The sequence below is a fragment of the Mesocricetus auratus genome, unplaced genomic scaffold (assembly GCF_017639785.1).
Source record: "Mesocricetus auratus isolate SY011 unplaced genomic scaffold, BCM_Maur_2.0 Super-Scaffold_100007, whole genome shotgun sequence".
Lineage (NCBI taxonomy): Eukaryota > Metazoa > Chordata > Mammalia > Rodentia > Cricetidae > Mesocricetus > Mesocricetus auratus.
Genome location: NW_024429191.1, coordinates 29851621 through 29873715, shown reverse-complemented (window position 1 = coordinate 29873715; position 22095 = coordinate 29851621). Strand labels below are relative to the sequence as shown.

Sequence of the window (22095 nt, the reverse complement as noted above, 5' to 3'; positions counted from 1 at the left end):
TGGCCTTTCCATACGCTTTGTAGTTTCCTCTAACCTAATTACCTCACAGTAAGCACTTAAGGACAGTGGTGGCAGGCAACTCCCTTTACCATTGTACTCAGTAAACCAGTTTTCTTCCCAAAAGAAAACAGTACTGTGTGCATTGTACAGCATGTCTATAGGCCCAGCATTTGGGAAGGCAAGGCATTAAAAAGAAAAAAGTGATTGCCCGGCCTTGTTGATACCCCCTTTAATCCCAGCACTTGGGAGGCACAGGCAGGCCTAGTCTACAGACAGAGTTCCAGGACATCTAGGACTGTTATATAGAGAAACTTTGTCTCTAAACTATCCCCTCCAAAGAAAAAAATCCATGCATTTGCTAGTTGCTGCCATCATTTGACCCTGGAGTTAAATATGGTTGCAGCTAAGACTGGTTTTAGGAACTGGGTGGTAGGTGGCTCTTGCCTTTAATCCCAGCACCCGGGAGGCAGAAACAGGTCTATCTTTGCAAGTTCCAGGCCAGCCTGGTCTACTGAATTCCAGGACAGCGTTCAAAGCTAAAGAGAAACCCTGTCTCAAACAAAGACTGGTTTTAGAAATGGTTAAAATAAACTGGGCATTGGTGGAGCACGCCTTTAATCCCAACACTCAGGAGGCAGAGGCAAGTGGATCTCTGGCAGGGGAGTACCATAATCATGAAGGTGTTTTACCCAGAGTGAGGCTTATCCATTGCGCTCCATATGTGCTGACCCCTGTGATTCCTCCAAAGTTGGGAAACTCAACTGCATAATTTGTGGTAGTGGGAGACTGTGTTGGCACTCTCCCCTATTAAAATAAAAATAAAGAAGAGAAGCTGCTGGCTGCTGGTGTTAGTGGATATAGCAAATGAATGAGATGAAGAAAGACTATGGGGTGTGTCCCTCAGTGGTAAAGTACTTGCTTGGTTTGTTAAAGTCCTGTTGACTCCCCACCATTAACAAAAAAGCTGGGCATAGTGGTACATGCCTTTATTTCCAGCACTTGGCAGGTAGATCTCTGAGGAGTGACATCCTCTAAGATAAGAACAAGGAAAGGACAGTGTAGGACTAGATTTCATATGAAGGTGTCTGTGTGCCAGGGGCAGTTTTGCAGGTAGGTAGAGGGGGAAACAGAAGTCTGCAGATGTGGATGGGCTACAGACAGCACATTCTGTCACCTGTGTTTACAAAGTGCTCCTCACTGTCCCAGGGATGAGGTATGGGAGAGTGTTTGCTCACCATTCTCTTGGTACCCATTTACACATGGATGACAGGACTGAAAGTATGGTCTGTGTTTAAAAGCATGCGAGCCCACATCCAGTACATTCCCCGAGTGGGTTTGGCATGGAAGCTGTTTTACAGAGGACCTGAGGGTTGCAGTGGGTGATATTTGCCTAGAGAGGACAAGAGAGGCAGAGGAGAGGAAGGGTGTAAAGAGAAGCTTTTTCCTTGAGAGAAGCCTTCCCTCCAACCTGGTTCTAGAGCCGCATCAGTCCCAAATAAACACACAGGAGGCTATCTATATTCAGTATGAAGCTGTTGGCCTTGCTTGTTTCTTACTGGCTAGCTCTTACTTAAGTAATTACCCCATAATTGTTAATCTAAGTATTTCTCTTACCGGAGAATAGTTCCGGGCTTCCTACCCCATGGCGGTTACATCTCGACTCTCCTGACTTTCTCCTTCCCAGAGTCCTCCTGGACTCCTAGTCCCTCCTATCTTGGTTCCCTATTGACTCAACAGTGCTTTATTGACATAAGACTTCCCCAACAGAAGGGGGATCAGCAAACCTCCAGGGAACAGTAATAAGAAGTAATGGTGGCTGCTCGTACGTAAGGGATTGATAACCATGCCTTTGCCAGGCATAGTGTGTACACACTTAAGTTCTGAAGCTCAGCCAGCTGTATGATCCTGAAACAAACTGCTCTCCCAAATAACCCCAGGTTCAATTCCCAGCACCCACATGGCAGTTCACAACTGTCTGTAACTCCAGTTCCAGGGGACTGGCACCCTCACACAGACATAGATGCAGGCAAAACACCAATGCACATAAAGATAAATCTTTTTTTTTTAAGTGCTCTTCCTGAGGACCCAGGTTCAGTTCCCCGTACTCAAATGATAGCACACAAGCACCTGAAACTCTAGCTTCAGTGGATCAGATGTTCTCTCCTGGCCTCTGTGAGCACCAGGCATAAACACAGTGCCCTTACATACATGTAAGCCTGCACATAAAATAAAAGTAATATTTAAAAATCAAAGTGGTTGCTGGCAACAGACTCATGGAGGTGTTGCTCACAGGGCAGGATGCTGATTTTTGTCCTCAAGGTGTGACTGACTCCAGATATACTGATACCCTGGAGACCTCCTAGAATGGAAAGTGGTGGGCAGCACCAGGAATCTGAGGCCTTTCAGTGAAACAGCTGGCCCACATGTTGGTGGAAGTCAGGACTGAATATGCCATGATAGAGGCTCTCGATATTCTGCAAATCACAGCCACCCAATTACACCATCCCATTGAACTAGATCATTCCAGAACTCTGTACACCTAACTCTGAACCTCCAGGCTGAGCATATACAGGCTGGTATTCATAGATGGAGGCTGGTCTTGTACTGTACAACAGTCACATAACTGTAGTAGTGGTGGGGATGGAACACACAGTATCACATTGTTGCTATGTTCTGTCACCATCCTAGTATGTGTCCTTTATTTACCCTCTTCATATTGCTTTTTATCTCACTTGTGGATATCTGGAGACTGTGCTCTAAGGCTTCCCCACCTCTCCTCCCCCGCAGGGACTTTGCACATGTTGGGCACTCCCAAAAGTGCCCAAGGCTTGTGAATCTGCCAGGACTACCACAGTACCCCACCCACATCACTCCAGTTAAATTTTTGCCTAGTTGAAGATGTGGCCCAGCACTTCCTTTGGGTGGATGTTAGAGAAATGAACTGTTCCTTTGGAACTTGTCTGTAGCTGTTTGTGTGTAGCTACTGAAAGAGAACATGACAGGTTTTACACATGTTAGAGTTGAGAGGGTTTCTGATCTAGTCCAACACAGCTGGCTGGCTCATCAAATGACTTACCGCCTTTGGTGTCCACCTTCCCTGAAGAGATGGGAAACTGCGGAGCACGCCTTAAATCCCAGCTCTGGGAGGCAGAGGCAGGCAGATCTACAGAGGGAGCTCCAGAACAGCCAAACAAAAGAAATGTTAGAGTCCAGTGTGGTGCCTCATGCCCTTAATCCAGCATTTGAGAGGCACATTGAAAATTCAAAGCCAACCTGGACTACATAGCAAGACCCTGTCTCTAAAAACAAAGAAAAGTGGAGGAGAAATGTCAACTATATTTCCTCTGACCAATTAAGGGGGTTGGAGGATACCTTTACATTCTCCCAATAAACCTTTTCAAATCATTTTGTGAAGATTGCATTTTAGGTGGGTGACTCTTCTCTCCCCAGATACCCTTAGGTGGCAGTAGGAAGCAAAAGAGCCTCCATGGAAGCAAAGCAACACCTTTAAAAGGGAGCTTGTTCTTTTAAAAAAAGATTTAGCTTATATGTGTACACACGGGCAAAACACCCGTAAGATGCTGATAAGGCAGGAAAGAAGGGTGGCAGCAACTGAGACTGAGAGGTGGAGATACTTGGTGACCCGATCACAGCCTGCTGCTGAGAGCTGCTGTCCTGTGTGCTTGGGCAGCACTCAGGTCAGAGCGTGCCTGCACTCTGCCGGCAGGGCAGTGGTCCTCCTCCTGAGACTTAGCAGTTGTTAAAGAGTCTCACTGTAGCCCAGATTGGCTTTGAACTCTCAAGGCTTCGGCCTCCTAAGCACTGGGATTACTAGTATACAGTGCCACACACAGTGCCAGGCTGGAGCATTTTTATAGCACACTTCGTGTGCTCAGTAGTGGAGGCAGGTGTGGGCTAGGGCTGAGGGGTAGAGGGTAAGATAAAACTTAATAATAAAAGTAAGCATGAGAAAGGAGGGGCTGAGAGCTGGAGCCCAGGCTGGGGAAGGAGTGAACCACAGCACCTCCCCAACACTCTGCCAGTTCTCATCTCGGAATTCCCACCCTCAACTCTAAGGGCCCTTACTCTACAGCGTTGCACAGGGCATTTGCCTTACTCGGTAGCCCTGTCTGGTTTGCTCTGTTCTCTGAGAGACTGGAAAGCAATGAAGAGCAGTGAGTGTTTTCTTTGTGTTTCTAGTCCCCGCAGCACTTGTCCCTGGCACACGTAGACTCTTAAGGCTAGCAGGATGAAGCTCGTCAAGAGGAAAAGGAGGGTGGCAGAACTTGTTCAGTGCTATTCCTCATCAAGTCTGGTGATGTTTGTGAAGCTGGCGATGGGGCAGCTGGTCAGAAGTCACTTGGGAGGTAATAGGGCAGCTGGTGAGATGGCTTGGCAGGTCAAGACACTTGCTCCCAAGCCCAGCAACCAAAGTTCAGTCTGTGGAACCCACATGGTCAAAGGGAAAACCGTCTCCAGCAAGTTGTCCTCTGACTTCCACAGGCCTGCTGTGGCCTGTGTACATGCACCCCTCCACACACACACAACAGGTGTGAGAAAGGAAAAGGAGGGCCAAGCAGTGCTAAGACACTCCGTTAGTCCCAGTTCTTGGGAGGCAGATGCCAGCCTGGACTGCATAATGAGTTCCAAGACAGCCAGAGCTTCACAGGGAAACCCTGTCTCAAAAAGCAAAAAGGAAGGAAGGAAAAAAGGAATGAAGAAAAGTAGTTGTCTTAGTGTGGGTTTCTATTACTATGAAGAGACCCTATGACCGTGACTACTACAACTCTTTTTTTGTTTGTTTGTTTTTGTTTTGTTTTTTGTTGTTGTTGTTGTTTTCAAGACAGGGTTTCTCTGTGGCTTTGGAGGCTGTCCTGGAACTAGCTCTTGTAGACCAGGCTAGTCTCCAAACTCACAGAAATCTGCCTGGCTCTGCCTCCCAAGTGCTGGGACTAAAGGTGTATGCCGCCACTGCCTGGCAACTACTACAACTATTTATTTATTTGTCTATTTATTTATTTATAAGTATACAGTGTTCTGCTTGCACGCCAGAAGAGGGCACCAGATCTCATTACAGATGGTTGTGAGCCACCATATGGTTGCTGGGAATTGAACTCAGGACCTCTGGAAGAACAGCCAGTGCTCTTAACCTCTGAGCCATCTCTTCAGCCCTACTATACAACTCTTATAAAGGAAAACATCTAATTGGGGCTGGCTTACCGTTTCAGAGGTTTAGTCCGTTATTGTCATGGCAGGAAGCATGGCAGCATGCAGGCAGATGTGGTGCTGGAGAAGGAGTTAAGAGTTCTACATCTTGATCTTCAGGCAGCAGAAGTGAACTGTGTGTCACACTGACCAGACAGACTTGAGCCTATGAGACCTCAAAGCCCGCCTCCACAATGACACACTTCCTCCAATAAGGCCATACCTCCCTAATAATCAAACATATGAGTCTCTAAGGGTCATTCCTATTCAAACCGCCACACAGGTGATGGGAAGAAAGTTGGACAAGAGCTAAAACCGCTCTTCCTCATGTGAGGAAGCATGCACCATGGGGTAAAAAGGTGGTTTTGAGAAGGGGTACAGAGATTGGCAGTTAGGTAGATGTGGGACTAGTGTGCTGACACTGCCACTACCTGAGAAACACTGCAGCAGTAGGGCTCCTGTCTTAGTCACTGTTCTATCACTGTGAGGGGACACCATGACAAGGCAACTTTTAAAAGAAAGCAATTAGTTGGGGGCTTGGTTACAGATTCAGAGAGTTAGTCTATGACCATCATGGCAGGTAGTATGGTGGCAGGCAGGTAGGGCTCACATGGTAAGAACTCACATCTCATTCACAAGTTGCAGGTAGAGAAAGAACAAGACTGGGCCTGAGGTGGGCTTTTGAAACCTCAAGGCAATCTCCAGTGACTCACCTCCAACAAGGCCACACCTCCTAATCCTTCCCAAATAGTTCCTGTAACTATGGACAAAGCATTCTAATATATACACGTGTGGGGACCATTTTCATTCAAACCACATAGCTCCTTTGGTTGGAAGTGATAGAGTCCATGTTAAATCAGTCTAAACACAAGGTGAGGGGATGTATTGGTTTATATGCGTAGGAAGTGGGGGGTGGCACTGACAGGTCTTGGGCATAACAAGATTCTTTTTTTTTTTTTTTTGGTTTTTCGAGACAGGGTTTCTCTGTGGCTTTGGAGGCTGTCCTGGAACTAGCTCTCGTAGACCAGGTTGGTCTCCAACTCACAGAGATCCGCCTGCCTCTGCCTCCCGAATGCTGGGATTAAAGACATGCGCCACCACCGCCGGCTATGACAAGATTCTTATGTGATGGTCTTCTGCAGACCCTCAGATTAGATGACAGTGGCCGTCATCAAGCTGCCCTGTAAAGTCCAGGGTCTAATGCTTGCTTTCCCATAGCAAGCTAGATTGGCCAGGCACAGATCTAATGAGAGAGGCAGTACTATTAAGGGGAAGCAGATGTGCAGGGAGTTGTGAACCAACAGGAGAGAGCTGCAAGAATGCAGATCTCTGATTGAAGTCACTGTTGGAAGAAGGGGACCAACAGGCAAGGTATCGTGTTTATTCCTAAGTCTGTTGTTGGATGTTTTCCAGCATCTTCATGATACGGTGAAGAGGAATCTTGACAGCGCTGCTTCCCCTCAGAATGGTGATCAACAGAATGGCTATGGAGACCTCTTCCCTGGGCATAAGAAGACCCGCCGAGAGGCCCCTCTGGGCATCAGTGTGTCTGCCAATGGGCTTCCTCCTGCTTCACCCCTTGGTCAGCCTGACAAACCCCCCGGGGGAGATGCCCTGCAGTCTGGTGGGAAGCACTCGCTGGGGCTCGATCCCATCAACAAGAAGTGCATGGCAGACTCAAGCATCCACCTGAATGGAAGCAGCAACCCAAATGAGCCATTTCCTCTAAGCCTGAGTAAGGAGCTCAAGCAAGAGCCAGTAGATGACCTGCCATGCATGATCGCAGGGGCTGGAGGCTCCGTATCCCAGAGCAATCTCATGCCCGATCTCAACCTTAATGAGCAGGAATGGAAAGAGCTCATTGAAGAGCTGAACAGGTCAGTGCCTGATGAAGACATGAAGGACCTGTTTACTGAGGACTTTGAGGAAAAGAAGGATCCAGAGCCCCCTGGTTCTGCCACACAAACCCCCTTGGCCCAGGACATTAATATCAAGACTGAGTTCTCTCCAGCAGCCTTTGAGCAGGAGCAGTTAGGTTCTCCACAGGTGAGGGCAGGGTCTGCAGGACAGACCTTTCTGGCACCTTCATCTGCCCCCGTGGGCACAGATTCTCCAAGCCTTGGGAGCTCTCAGACTCTGTTTCACACCACTGGTCAACCTGGGGCGGACAATCCCAGTCCAAACCTGATGCCGGCATCAGCCCAGGCCCAGAATGCACAAAGAGCTCTGGCAAGTGTGGTGTTGCCTAGCCAGGGCCCAGGAGGGGCCTCAGAGCTGTCCTCTACTCACCAGCTCCAGCAGATAGCTGCCCAGAAGCGGGAGCAGATGCTGCAGAACCCACAGCAGGCTGCCTCAGCACCTGCCCCAGGCCAGCTGTCTACATGGCAGCAGGCTGGCCCCTCCCACAGCCCTTTAGATGTCCCCTATCCCATGGAGAAGCCTGCCAGCCCTCCTGGCTATAAGCAAGACTTTACCAACTCAAAACTGCTCATGATGCCTAGTGTGAACAAGAGTTCTCCTCGGCCAGGAGGTCCCTACCTCCAGCCCAGCCACTCGAACCTGCTGAGTCACCAGTCACCAAGTAACTTGAATCAGAGCACCGTGAATAACCAAGGGGCTGTGCTAGACTATGGCAATACAAAACCCCTTTCTCATTACAAAGCAGACTGTGGGCAAGGTGGCCCTGGGTCTGGCCAGAACAAACCAGCTTTGATGGCGTATCTTCCTCAACAACTGCCCCACCTGAGTAATGAGCAGAATTCCTTGTTTCTGATGAAACAGAAGGCAGCAAACATGCCCTTCCGGTCACTGGTTCCACCTGGGCAGGTGAGTAGGAGCCTTCCCTTTCCACTACTCCGTTATGGCACTGGTTAAGTCCCACACTAAACTGAGTCAGTGTGCAAGAGACAGTGGCAGGAGCAGCTGCTGTCGTCCTTTGCAGCAGAAAATGTAAAGGTAAGCCAGGGTTGATCTTTGTGTTTTTTGAGACACAGGTCATTTAGCCCTGGCTGGCTAGGTAGCCACGCTGTTCTTGAACAACTGAATCCTCTGCCTCTACCTCCCAAATGTTGACATTACAGGTGACTGGATTTGATCCTTAATAAAAAGAGTACAAGTCCTTTAGTATATCTGGGTGTGGTGGTGCACACCTTTAGTCCCAGCACTAGGGAGGCAGAGGCAGGAGGATCTCTAAGTTTGAGGACAGCCAGGACTGTTACACAGATAAATCCTATCTCAAGAAAAAAAATTCCTTAATATAAGTTGACTTTAACTACACAGACATTTGAGAAATCATCTAATTTAGTTTAGTTGTTGTCTCTTTCATGCCAAGCAACTACATAAGACCCTGTCTCAGAAAATAAAAACAAAGCAGAGGTGGTGGTACATGCCTTAAATATAGAAATCTCTCTGGAGGCAGAGGGATCTCTTGAGTTGAAGGCCATCTGGTACACATAGTGAGACTGTCACAAAGCAACAATCCAGTTGTGATGGTCGCAGCACTCAGCACAGGGAAGGTGAGGCAGAAGGTTGCCACAAGTTTGGGACCAGCCTGAGCTACAACGTGAGTGAGCTTGCTTGTTTTGTAGGGAAAAAGGAGGGATGTGTAGAAAAGTTACATAGCCTTTAAGCATTAACTTAAAGACAATGTAGAATTCGTGGGTGGTACAGTCAAAGTACTTTGGAGATAGGACCCCTGGGGCTCACTGGCCAGCCCTTGTAGCTACATTGGGAAGCTCTTGGTTCAATGACATACCTGGTCTCAAAAAATGAAATGAAACAATTAAGAAAGACACTTGATGTTGACCTCTGATGCACACAGAAACACTAAACAAAACTTAAAATCTAAAGATATAAAGTATCTGACAAAGCTATCCCATATCCTCCCAGGAAAGCATGTATACACAAGTGGGCATAAAAATGATTTCATGCTGTTGGGGAACAGCCATAAACCAATTCTGTACTCAAAGGCAGAGCAGAGCAGTTTTTTGTTTTGTTTGTTTGGGTTGGTTAAGGTAAGGTGTTACTGTTTTTTTAATGAGGGTTTTTGTTTGGGGTTGGTTAGTTTGGGTCTAGGGTGGGGGTTTTGTTTGTTGTTGCATTGAGTTAGGGTCTCACTATACATCCTGACTGATCTGAAACTCAGAGTTCCACTTTGCTTCTGCTTCCCAAGCACTAGGACTAATAGGTGCTGCCATTACACACATAGGGGCATTTCCTGTCCAAACTATAGCATCTGGGAAGCAGAGGGTGGTGTTAAAGATAAATGGTGAACAAGACTCTCATGGATGCAGCTTACCTGGCCTGATCAGGGTTGGCACAGATCGTCCTTCCCATCTGACTTGGATCCCTTCATTTTTGTTGACAGGAGCAGAACCCTTCTAGTGTCTCTGTACCCGCCCAGACTGCCAACGTGGGAACCCAGCCTCCTAGTGTCTCTGTGGCCAGCACTCACAGCAGCTCCCCATATCTCAGCAGCCAGCAGCAGGCCGCTGTGATGAAGCAGCACCAGCTGCTTCTGGACCAACAGAAGCAGAGGGAGCAGCAGCTGCAGCAGCAGCAGTTCCTGCAGAGGCAGCACCTTCTGGCTGAACAGGTAACGGGCACAGAAAGCACACAGGCACCACTTGACCATGTTTGCACCCAAAGTCAGTGCTGTATCCTTTAAAACCCAGAGCAGATAAAGTGCTTGCCAGCCTGATGACCTGAGTTCAGTCCCTGAACCCACATGCACCTGAAAGGTGGGAACCAACTCCACAGCGGCCCTCTGACCTCCATACCCACACCATGGATGAGTAACCCCCAAGCCTGCACGAGTACACACGTGCACACACAAACAAAATTAAGATTCTCCTTCTAGCCAGGCGGTGGTGGCGCACGCCTTTAATCCCAGCACTCGGGAGGCAGAGGCAGGAGGATCTCTGTGAGTTCGAGGCCAGGCTGGACCGACAGCCTCCAAAACAATACAGAGAAACCCTGTCTCGTAAAAACCAAAAAAAAAAAAAAAAAAAAAGATTCTCCTTCTAGAAATTAGGACCAGCTGGGCTGGAGGTCATATTGCTCTTGCAGAGGACCTGGGCTCTTCCTAGCACCCACATTGGATGGTTCATGACTGCCTATACCTCCAGTTCCAAGGAATCCAATCATTCCACTCGCTCCTGTGGGCATCAGCATGTATGTGTACACATAAACTCACCCAGGCAATCACACATACAAATATGTTTTTAAAAATCTGTACTAGGCTTAGTGGCATACTCCTTTGATCCCAGTACTTGACCTGGAGGCAGACGCAGGTGGATCTCTGAGTTCGAGGCCAACCTGGTATATGTAATGAGTTCCAGGACAGCCAGAGCTACATAGTAAGACACTGTATCAAACAACAATAAAAATCTTTTAATAATTTTTTAAAAAGGCCAGTGAGGTAGCTCAATGGATAGAAGTCTTTGTTTGCAGCTCTGCCAACCTAAGTCTGATCCAGGGCCCCACAAGGTGGCAGGAGAGGACTAGCTTCAGCAGATGTTCTCCAGTTTTCTCACTGTGGCACACATTCATACACACACAATAAATAAAAATGTTTTTCAAGTTTTACTTCACTCTTTAAAAGAATGCTTAAAATGTTTTTAGTATTTAAATAAGTAAGTAGAATCTCCTTTGCAAGGCTGTAGCATTTCTTAGGCATATGGTCTGTGGGGACTAATAATAAAGACAGCACCTTCATATATAAAGGGCATTTTCCTGCCTTTCTGTCCAGGCACACAGGCCATCAGTCACTGTGGATCCTTCTTGTTATAAACATGAGGTGTGAGGAACCAGAGCATGAAGAAGGAAGTAAAGATGCCCCTGGAGTCCTGAGATCCAGATGTGCATTTCCCTCACACTGGGTTACCAGAAGTAGAATGCTGATGCCAGGCAGCCATGGGAGCCTTTGAGAGGCTAAATCATGTCTTCTAATTAAGACAGGAGCCTGCCGGGCGGTGGTGGCGCACGCCTTTAATCTCAGCACTCGGGAGGCAGAGGCAGGAGGATCTCTGTGAGTTCGAGGCCGGGCTGGACCGACAGCCTCCAAAACAATACAGAGAAACCCTGTCTCGTAAAACCAAAAAAAAAAAAAAAAGACAGGAGCCAGCTGGGCATAGCTCTGAGGAAGCTGATGCAGGAGAATTGCCCTCATGCTTAGCTACATAGTAAGTTCAAGGCCAGCCTGGGCTACAGTGATACTGTATCTCAAAAGAAGAGACCAGGAAATGGCTCACATGCCCTAGGCCCCTGGAACCCATGTGAAGCAGGAGCACAGGGTTGTAACCCCAGGGCTCATAGGTGGAGATGGGAATCAGAGACTATCCCCTTGGTGCTCATGGGCCAGCCCTGTCATGGCACAAGGAAGAAGACAGGCCCCACATCCAGAGTTGTCCTGATACATGCCATGGCACATGCTGAACCACACATACACAATCACAGCACTTTGCTGAGGTTGGTCCTTTTTTTCCCCCTTTTGGTTTTTCAAGACGGGGTTTCTCTATATGGTCCTGGCTATACTGGAACTTGCTCTGTAGACCAGGCTGGCCTCAAATTCAGAGATCTGCCTGCCTCTGCCTCCTGAGTGCTAACATTAAAGGTGTGCCACCACTGCTAGGTCCACCGTCTTTTTCCATCTAACCTCTTATTAGGATGTCATTCATGTCACATACGGTTTGTTTAAACTACATACTTCATGGTTTCCATTGTAGCTGGAGTTGTGCAGTCACTACCATAACCCATCTGTATCCCCGCGCCCACGGCGCCTGCCGGTGAGCCTTACGTTTGCTTGTGCTCCTTGCTTTCCTGCTCGTTTTTACATCGTTTTCCTGTTTCTGTTCTTGGCACTTTCCAGGAGAAGCAACAATTTCAGCGTCATCTGACTCGCCCACCCCCCCAGTACCAAGACCCAACACAAAGCCCCTTTCCACAACAGGTTGGACAGTTCACAGGTAAGGGATATGAAGGAGGCTGTGGGGAAGGCAGCTTCCACCATAAAGGTGGGTGGAGCTTGTGTTGTGTGGTGCTGAGGAGTTCCTGAGTTTACTTGCTCATAGAAGCTGTGGTTTGAAAGAGAAGGAGGCCAGGATTTTAGTTCCTTTATGGCACAAGAAGAGGGTCTCCAGGTTTGACTGTGAGGATGCTCACAGTGAAACAGGCTTTTTGGAGGAAAATTATTACTAGTTAGAGTAATTACTAGTATCCTGGCTGTCCTGGAACTTGCTTTGTAGACTAGGTGGATCTCTAAGTTCGAGGCTACGCTGGTTTATAAAGCAAGTTCTAGGACAGCCAGAGCTACATAGAGAGACCCATATCTCATACCTCCCCCCCAAAAAAGGGTGAAGAAAGATCTTTGTTTTAAAAAAAATAGTTCTTTGTGTCTTCTGAAGAACCCAAAGCAAGCTGTGCATGGTGGAGCATGTTATAACTCTGCCAATGGGAGACCTTGGTGGGGTGTGGGACAAACATTCATGCAGACAGAGCTTATGTGGAAAGTTTATTGGAGGAAGGGAAGGGAGAGAGCAGCCTCATTGCGGGGGGGAGATGGATGGACAGACAGAGACAGGTGAAGAGGGCTAGAGAGAGACACAGGCTGGTAGAGGTAGAAAGAGGAAGAGGAGGGAGTAGGCAGAGTTCCACCTTAAAGGACCACATAGCAGGTCATGTGCACAGGGTGATACACTCTGCCAGGTCCCCAAGGAGTAGGGGCAGGTGTTCCTGGATGCTAACAGTTCATGCCTGTAATCCTAGCACTTAGAAGATGGAAGCAGGAAGATCAGGGGTTCAAGGTCACATTCAGTTTTTTAGTTTGAGGGAGCTTATCTCAAACAAAAACATCTGATTTTCCAGATGAAGGGTTTCTTCTAATTTACCGATGTGGACTTTTGCTTGGTTTCTCCTCGTTTTGGTGTCATAGGGAAGGCTGAAACACCTGAGCCTCAGCTGTCACCTCTGAGATGGATTGAGCAACTTGTTTGGGTAGTGATTGCAGGTGACATGTCAGGTGTGCTCTGGTCTGGCTTTCCTTCATGACCTTCACTGTGAAGTGCCCGGGAGAAACTGATTGTTTTCTGAGACAGAGTTTCTCTGTATACTCTTGACTGTCCTGGAACTCGCTCTGTAGGCCAGGCTGGCCTCAAACTCACAGAGATCTGCCTGCCTCTGCCTCAAGTGCTGGAATTAAAGGTGTGTGTCACCACCCAGCTTTCACACCTGTTTTCTAAGAGTTATTTTCATTATGTCTACATGGGGGTGTTAGGTGAATGTGATGCAGGTACCCGTGGAACCCAGAGCTGTTGGACCCTGTACAGCTGGGATTATGGGTGGGTGCTAGACATTTGGGTCCTGGGCACAAAGCTCAGGCCAAAACCAATAGGCAGCCAGCTCCAGCCAGACATGGTGTTAATATAGTTCAGGTCAGTACACAGGTCTGTACAAGAAAGGAGAGGACTGGGGCTGGAGAGATGGCTCAGAGGTTAAGAGCACTGACGGCTCTTCCAGAGGTCCTGAGTGCAATTCCCAGCAACCACACGGTGGCTTACAACAATCCGTAATGAGATCTGGTGCCCTCTCCTGGCTTGCCGACATACATAGAGGCAGGATGTTGTATTCATAATAAATAAATAAAATCTTAAAAAAAAGAAAAAGAAAAGAAAGGAGAGGACTGGAAACATGTTAGTTGGTAAAGTGCTTGGAAAGATGAGGACCTGAGTTGCTTCTCAGCTCCCATGTAAAAGCCTGGCATGTAATCCAGATACCACAAAAACATGCAGACAGCCCTTGGAGCTTTCTAGCATGTAATCCAGATACCATAAAAACAGGCAGACAGCCCTTGGAGCTTTCTACTAGCAGTCAGTCTAGCCTACTTAGTGATCTTCAAGCCAGTGAGACACTGTCCCAGAAAACAAGGTGGACAGCTCCTGAGGGACTATGCTTAAGGTCACCTTTAGCCCCTACTTGTGTGTGCCTGCACATACACATAAGAGCAGACAGCAAGTTTCCTGAGGACAAAGGCTTGTACTCATAAATACCTGGTAATTCCTTGCTAGATTTCTGCCTTCCTCAACCACCTTATCACCCACCTTATATCATAAATAACAGGGTCAAGAGACATGTCTTCACTATATATAGCCCTTCCCAAATTGCCACTACCTCCACCAACAGCCACACCCCAGCAGGACTAAACTACAGTCTCAGGCTTTCCTGTCCCGTTCTTGACATACCCCAGCCATGGCTGGCTGTCCCATAGCTTGTCACAATTCTGTCCCTTCACAGCCTTTTCTGTTTCAAATGCCTCTCTAAACTGTCGTGTTGTCACACCTGCAGGTGGGTGCACATTTGTGTATGCATGTATGTGCATTTCTGTGTGAGTTTGTGCTTACATGTGGGCCTGTGCATTTGCATGGGCACATACACATGTGTATACATGTTTTGTACACGTGTGTCTTTGCCGCTGATGATTGGACTGAAGCTCTTGTGCATACTAAAGTGTTCTACTTACTGAGCTACACCCCAAGCCCTAAATTCAATTCTAAGCCCCCTTCTTTCTCAAGACTTTGCCATATCTTAGCCCAAAGCCTTCAGACTCCTGCTTCCTATAGCCTGCTGCTCAGACTTTGACCCTGTCACACTGTGTGGTGGCTTTGCCTTCCACAGAGAGATCTGAGGTATCTGCCTTGAAATTCCTAGTGCCTAGCTAGGTCCCAGCTAAGAACAACTCTGTTGGATGCTTAATAAGCAAATGGACAAGACAGCTGGCTGGCTTTCCCACTGGAGCGTCACCCGTCCTCTTGTCTCTGAATACTGCCATTCTCTACTACCATGAGCTTAGGGTTCTGATTGGAAGCCATGGAAGAAGCGCTGCAACTGAGGTCTAGAAGTCTCCACTGTGATAGTCAGGGGTGCCAACATGGGCTGGCAAGATGGCTCAACAAGTAAAGACATTTGCCACCAAGTCTGATGGCCTGAGTGTGATTCCCTAGAGCCCCCATGGTGAGGGCAGGAAACTGTACTGACTAGTTTTATATCATCTTTACACAAGCTGGAGGTATTTGGGAAGAGGGACTCTCAAATGAGAAAATGCCTCCTTAAGATTGGCCTGCAGGCAAGCCTGTGGGGCATTAATGTGGGTGGTGCCACCCCTGGGTTGGTGTTTCTGGGCGTGAAAGAAAGCTGACTGAGCCAGCCTGGTAAACAAGCCATAAAGTAGCATGGGCCTGCTTCCGTTCCTGCCCTGCGTTCCTGCCCCTGACTTCCCTAAGTGATTAACTACAAGCTATAAGGTGAAATAAACTGCCAGGTGTGGTGGCACGAGGCAGAGGCAGGTGAGTCTGTGAGTTTGAGGCCAGCCTGGACTACATAGTGAGTTCCAGGACAGCCAGAGTTACCCAGTGAGAGAGACCCTGTCTTCAGGGAGGGAAAAGATGAAATAAACCTTTTGCTCACCAAGTTGCTTTTGGTCATGGTGTTTATCACAGTAGGAACTCTAAGACAGGAACCCACAGCCACCTGTTGTCCTCTGACTTCCACACACTTGTTTGACACATATGCGCCTACATGTACACATGAATGCCAACTTGATTGCTACAATTTTCTTCTTCCAGGACCTTCTGCTGCTGTGCCTGGCATGAACAACTTGGGTCCATCCAATTCTAACTGTCCTCGAGTGTTCCCACAGCCTGGGACTCTGATGTCAATGGGTCCTGGTCATGCTCCTGTTTCTTCTCTCCCCTCCAGCTCAAGCCAGCAGGACCGAGGAGTGGCCCAGTTTACTGGGTCCCAGAGCTTGCCTCAGAGCAGCCTTTACGGCCTAGCCTCTGGCCTACCCCAGATAGTTGCCCAGCCCCCACCACAGGCTACCAGTGCACATGCCCACATTCCACGGCAGACCAATGTGGGCCAAAACGCCTCTGCTCCAGCTGCTTACGGACAGAACTCTCTGGGGAGTGCTGGCCTCCCCCAGCAGCACAATAAGGGAACCCTGCCTCCTGGTTTAACAAAGCCACAAGTTCCAAGGGTGTCAGCAGCCATGGGAGGCCAGAATGCCTCGTGGCAACATCAGGGAATGCCAAACCTGAGCAGCCAGACGCCAGGGAGCAGCAGCGTGAGCCCCTTCACCTCTGCTTCCAGTTTCCACATGCAGCAGGCCCACCTGAAAATGCCTGGCCAGCAGTTCTCCCAAGCCATGCCCAGCAGGCCCATGGCCCCCATGGGTTCAGCAGGTACCGCAGGGTCCATGCTGCCCCAAGTGAGCACACAGCAGAGGAACAGTGCCCCTGCACCCGCACCTCCCCAAGCAGCCCCTCAGCAGGGCTTGCCTGGCTTAAGCCCTGCAGGGCCTGAGCTGGGGGCCTTTAGCCAGAGCCCCACTTCACAGATGAACAGCCGGGCAGGGCTGCACTGCACTCAGGCCTACCCCGTGAGGACCATGGGCCAAGAGCTGCCCTTTGCCTTCAGCGGGCAGCCAGGCAGCAGTGGGCTGTCCAGTGTGGCTGGACACACTGATCTGATCGACTCATTGCTGAAAAACAGGACTTCTGAGGAGTGGATAAATGAGTTGGATGATCTTTTAGGGTCGCAGTAATGGAGAAATGTGTGGTGTCTTCCATGTTTAGACATCTTACATTTTTGTTCTCAGATTCAAGAGCGAGCAACTACTTTGGACCAAAAGCCCATGGCCCAGAGAACTGGGCCAGTAGAACTTAAGCAACAGCTGAGGCCAGTAGTGGTCAGTATCTGCTGGTCCATTGGGCTGGCCCAGCCCATTGGCATCATTACCTGGGGTTGGGATAGCAGGATAGGAATTGGAAAGGTGGCTTCCTACCCAGATGACCAAAAAGCCAATGGAAACAATTAAGCCCCACCATATCAGGCTTGTCAAAAATAATGTGCTGTGTTTTTACCCAAGATTTCTCCACTTGCCTCAAGGCTGGGAACAATTTCTGTTGAAATTTTAAATAGAATTATTTGCATTTTGTAGCATAGAAGTAATTTTTTTAATTTAAAGATTTTTAAGCAGATTAGGCTAGGTGGTGGTTGTATTCGTAAGCGGCACTGGAGACCTAGTGTTTCCGTTTGAGTCAGAGCCCTTTCTGTTCCTGCTCTGTCAGCTCTCAGTCACTGGAAATCATTGCCATAAGTATAGGCTGTGACTGCAGATGCCAGCATGATCAGGATGCCACAAGATGTTTGATCTAGCAGTCCAGATAGGGTCCTTCCTTAAAGCTCCTACTTCCTGGCTGCCACTCACACTTTAGATACTGGGCCCCCATGGAGTCCCCTCCATACCCTAGCATGGCTAAATGCTGAGGTTGAAAATTTAGGGTCCAGCCTTCTGTCTCTCTCTGATAACCTGTATTTACCATGGTAGAAATGCCATTCAGTTGTGCACACGTCTTTCCTCCTCCACAACATCCCCATGACCCTTTTCTCTGCCTCCCCATCCTCTTCCAGCCAAAACAGGAAACAGTGATTTACTTTATTACATTAGAAGAGGAAAAGTCAAACTCCTTAGGGAGCCTGAGCCTTGCACAGGTTTGGGGAAAGAAGGCTGCAGGCAGCCCACCGCCCAGGAGTCACTTTATTCTTTATCTGCCATATTTCTGCTCGTCCCGCAGCTGATTTGCACTTTTAAAGTGGTTTTATAACACTAACCCGTCCTTGCTAAAGATGCGAGTGGATTGTCTCTGAAGGTCTGTTGCTGAACGTGTCTTAGCAGAGAAACCATGGAGTAGAATATGGCAAGGGGGCTGCTGACAGCACTTGTCCTTGTCACAAGCAAGATGGTGTGCACAGAGCGAGACCTTGAAGAGGATGGCGGAGGGAAAGGTGTTTGCTGGAGTGACTCGCCTGCAGAGTGGATGTAGAGGAACCACAGCTCCACCCACTGTCCTGGGCCCCAGAACACTTCATCGAGTAAAGAACTGAGCCAAGGAAATGACAAGAGCAGTCTTCGCACTTGGAGGGTCACAGGGTGTACACACTGCTAAACTAGTTTGCACCAGCAGTGCCTTTTTCGCTGAGAGCACCTTGCTCTCGGCTTCTTGTCTCATAGCCATTTCTCCTGCCACCTGTCCTCCCCAGAAACTCAGTTCAGCTCTCAGAGAAGCAGGTAAATCATAAAGCCAGTGAAGACCCACCCTCTGATAGTCCCTAACGATAGGGGGAAGAGGGTGACTTCTGCAGGTTCTCTACCAAAAATAGGGCGGAGGGCTGGAGCCAGATCTTGGTTCCTCCTCCAGCCTCCTGCGACAGCTGCCCACCTCCTGCCCCCATTGCCCAGCTGGCCCTGGCACTCTACCTTAGGCCCAGGTTGGCCACACAGGCAGTGGGCGGCTCACTTGCTGCAGTGTCATAGCAATAAAATGTGATTCTTGGGGTCCCCCCAGAGCTGCCCACTGCTTTATTTATGAATCTGGCTTTGGGGAGCTGGGAAGAGGTGACCCCACTTCCTCGCACATCCCATCTTCTCAGAGCCATGACTCAAGAAGAAAAGGGTGCTCGGACTTTCTTATACACATGTGCTTTGTGTAAATAAATGTTTACAATTTTATATTGAAGATGAAATAAGTGTTAGAGCGTCCAACTGTATATTTTTTACTTTTATAGATTTTAAAACTGATCCTTTATATGTGTTTGGAGCTATGATAAGTTTTATGGCAAACAGTTGGTATTGTTAACTTTTTACGGTCATCAAAAAATGCATAAAAGTCCTATTAATCCCCTTATTCTGCTTCCCTTAGCTCTGGTATACACCAAAAAGAAGTCTCTACTTTCCTTGTGTTATAAAAATAATAAAAATATTTTACTAGTATGGAAACCACCATGTGTTTGACTTCCGTGGGGTGGAGTAGCCAGGAACATTTGACAGCTATCAGTTTCCCTAATTTAACTTTGCTCTCTTCCTGCCTGCATGTCTGTTGGGGGCTCTGTCACTGCAGCGATGAAGATACGTAGAGGCATTGGCATGCTGCAAAGGAGCAGTCCTTCCGCTATGGTCAGACCAGCGCAGTTGTGGAAGAGAACACTGTCCAGGAAGGAAGTGGGAACGAAGAGCTGGGGCTGGCGGCTAGCAGTGGCACACTGGAAAGGAGCCGGCTGGGATGAGTCTCCCAAGGCCTTCTTGACAGCCCATAAGAAAGATCCTCCTACTTCAGTCTCATGGGTGCTGAAATTATAGATACACACCACTATGCCCTGATAATACATCTCTCACATTTAAATTATTCTGGTGCATACCAAACAGGAAGGGACAATGTTGCCTGTAGAAGCCAGTCCAGACGACCATCACTGCTAGATTGGGGGCAGGGAGAGCTTAGTTGCATAGTAGCCCTCTGCTGTGTGTGATACAGGACTTGCTACCTTGGCGGAACCCCCAGCAAGCAGTACCAACAGGCTTGGTTGCCTCTTGGAAGCTACCATCCTCACTAAGGGAAGTTACAATGCAGAAGTAACTGTCAGATGGTGAAGTAACTGTCAGACGAAGCAGACTTCTATAGGTGCAGTTACTCTGGCATGGCATGCTCTGTGCTTGGTGGGCCCCAATTCGCCAACCAGATACACCCACTAGGAGTCAGAGAACATTTTCATTTACCAGAAGGAAAATGCATGTGTGGGAAGCCAGCCCAGGCCTCTCTGAAGCTGTGTGTCCCTCCTAGGGCCAGCCTGCCAGTAGAAGAGGTGCCCTGATAGCAATGAAGATTAAGGATTTTGAAGGAATAGGGCCAGGAGGCAGCTCAAGACCTCCCAGAAGCCACATGTGGTCAATTGTAAGCCCACGGGAGGTTGAGACAGAAGAATCACCTCAAGTCCTAGATCATCGTAGGCTATATAGTGAGACTTTGTCTCAGAAACAAAAAGCAAACTCCTAAGTGTCTAGGCTGGAGGGGTAAGCCAGCAGTTCCTGACCTATGGATGGCTAGGGAGATGTCACTGGATAGGAGTGCAGCCAAGCCTACCTCCAGCCATCCCCATCTAAGAGGCTGGTCTTAGGACTGCTCCACTTTTCCACAGTGAGAATTCAATGTGTGGTCAGGAGAAACTGCTGCAGAATCTGAATCTGGGTGTTTTCCCAGTCCACCCCCACACAATGCTGCCTTCTCACGATGCTGGGTGCTGACGCAAGTGCAACTCATGGCTGCCGCAGCGTCTTAAAGGAAAGGATGGAGGCTTTGCATTTTGCTGTTACTGGGCTGGCCAAGTGTACAATATTAAATGTCACAATTTTTTTTAAAACGCAAGAGTATGAGCAGTATGTCATGTGTCTAGATCTTAGCACTCAGGGCTGAGGAAAGAGGCTCATATGAGCCCAGGATTTCAAGGCTAGTTTGAGATAGCACAAAGGAATGAAAGGACGGATGGAAGAAAGGAAGAAAAGTTAGAAGGGATGAATTTTAAAAGCAAAGATGGCTGGATGGTGGTGGCACACACCTTTAATCCCAGCACTCGGAAGGCAGAGGCAGACAGATCTCTGTGAGTTCAAGACCAGTCTGGTCTAAAGAGCAAGTTCCAGGACAGCCTCCAGAACAATACAGAGAAACCCTGTCTCAAAAAAGAAAAACAAAAAACAAAGATGGAGAGTGGGGAGTTGGCTCAGTGATTAAGAGCACGGCTGCTCTTCCAGAGAAGCTGCTTTCAGTTCCCAGCGCCCACATGGCATCTCACAACCATCTGGAATTCCAGTTCTAGGGACCCAACACCCTCTCCTGACTCTGGGGGCATCTGGCATGCACATGGCACGCATTCACACATGGGAGGGAAACAAATCTGAAGACAGAAAGATGGCATTGGATCAGTAACAGGAGTGGAAAGAGAATCCCAGAGAGCCTGGGTCAGCTAGAGATCTGCTGACCAGGTTGCCATGGCAACCCTGGAAGAGCTGCAGCTGCCACACCACTGCCATGAGTGGCAAAACTGACACCCAATAACCACCAGCACTAACACAAGTCTAGTACCACAAGCAGCACCAGGCCCAGGTGGCTTGAAGTCTGCAGTGCCCCTGTGACAGGGACAAAAAAAGGTTTTGTGAACAATAGTAGACTGGTTTGATGTAAGTCGATATGGAGACCACACATGATGGCACTCCCCTTTAATCCTAGCACTCAGGGGTCATAGACTGTGTATCTCCAAGTTTCAGGCCAGCCAAACTGACATGGTGAAACCTGTCTCAAAATCAACAGACAGCCCCTGGAAGTACCTCCAGAGTCTAGGAGTCACTGTGGAGTTCGAAACTGAGGTAGAAATGGATTCAGAGGCAGCCCTGGTGGAGGGCCAGCACAGCAGTAATCACACAGCAAAGGGAACCACTGTAGACACTGCTTCCAAGGGGTTCCTCACAAAATAAGCAGGATTGCCCCAACAGTGTGGCAGTTGGAGTGGCAGAACACTCCTGAGGGCAAGTTCCAACAACCCGGCCCTACTGCAGGTGGAAGTTCCCACCTTAATCTCTAGAAGATTCTGCGCAGACCAGTTTCCAGCTTCCTATGCTGGGAGAGTGATGGAGACTGCTAACAACCATGGTGCAGGACAGAGGTGCAGACCAGTGAGATACTGTGTAGATGCTTTAGACCAGTTCCACAAGGACTTCCTTGCCAAAGAGCCTAGAGAGGATGGCAAGGAAAGTCAGGACCCAAGGTCAGCAAACACCTCAACATCAGTATCAACAACTTCAACTGCCCACACAGATACCCAGGGAGCCCTGAGGGCAGAGACAAAAGTTCCTCATCTACCAGCTGAGAATCTGACCCCTCCCGAGGCTGAGCAGGGCAAGGCTGAGCAAAAGCTGGCTTAACATCGTCCGGTTTAGTCAGCCAAGAAGAAATGAATGTGCAACCCCAGCTGCAGGAAATGAAGAGAAGCTTGGGGCAGAGAGCCTTTGGT

At 48.6% G+C, this 22095-nt stretch overlaps 1 protein-coding gene and 1 non-coding gene across 2 annotated transcripts in view; both read left to right on the top strand.

Annotated features, from left to right (window-relative positions):
* The window catches only part of Maml1 (mastermind like transcriptional coactivator 1), a 35574-nt gene extending 16538 nt beyond the window's left edge, over positions 1-19036 (top strand). The window contains exons 2-5 of the mRNA XM_005071854.4: positions 6619-8031; positions 9572-9799; positions 12074-12170; positions 15822-19036. Coding sequence (XP_005071911.1) covers positions 6619-8031; positions 9572-9799; positions 12074-12170; positions 15822-16801 — 2718 coding nt within the window. The 3' untranslated portion in view covers positions 16802-19036. The remainder of the gene's footprint in view (positions 1-6618; positions 8032-9571; positions 9800-12073; positions 12171-15821) is intronic.
* Positions 647-807, top strand: LOC121141688. The gene has a single exon (XR_005878650.1). It is a non-coding gene; the product is annotated as a U1 spliceosomal RNA (small nuclear RNA).
* Positions 19037-22095: the final 3059 nt, after the last annotated feature.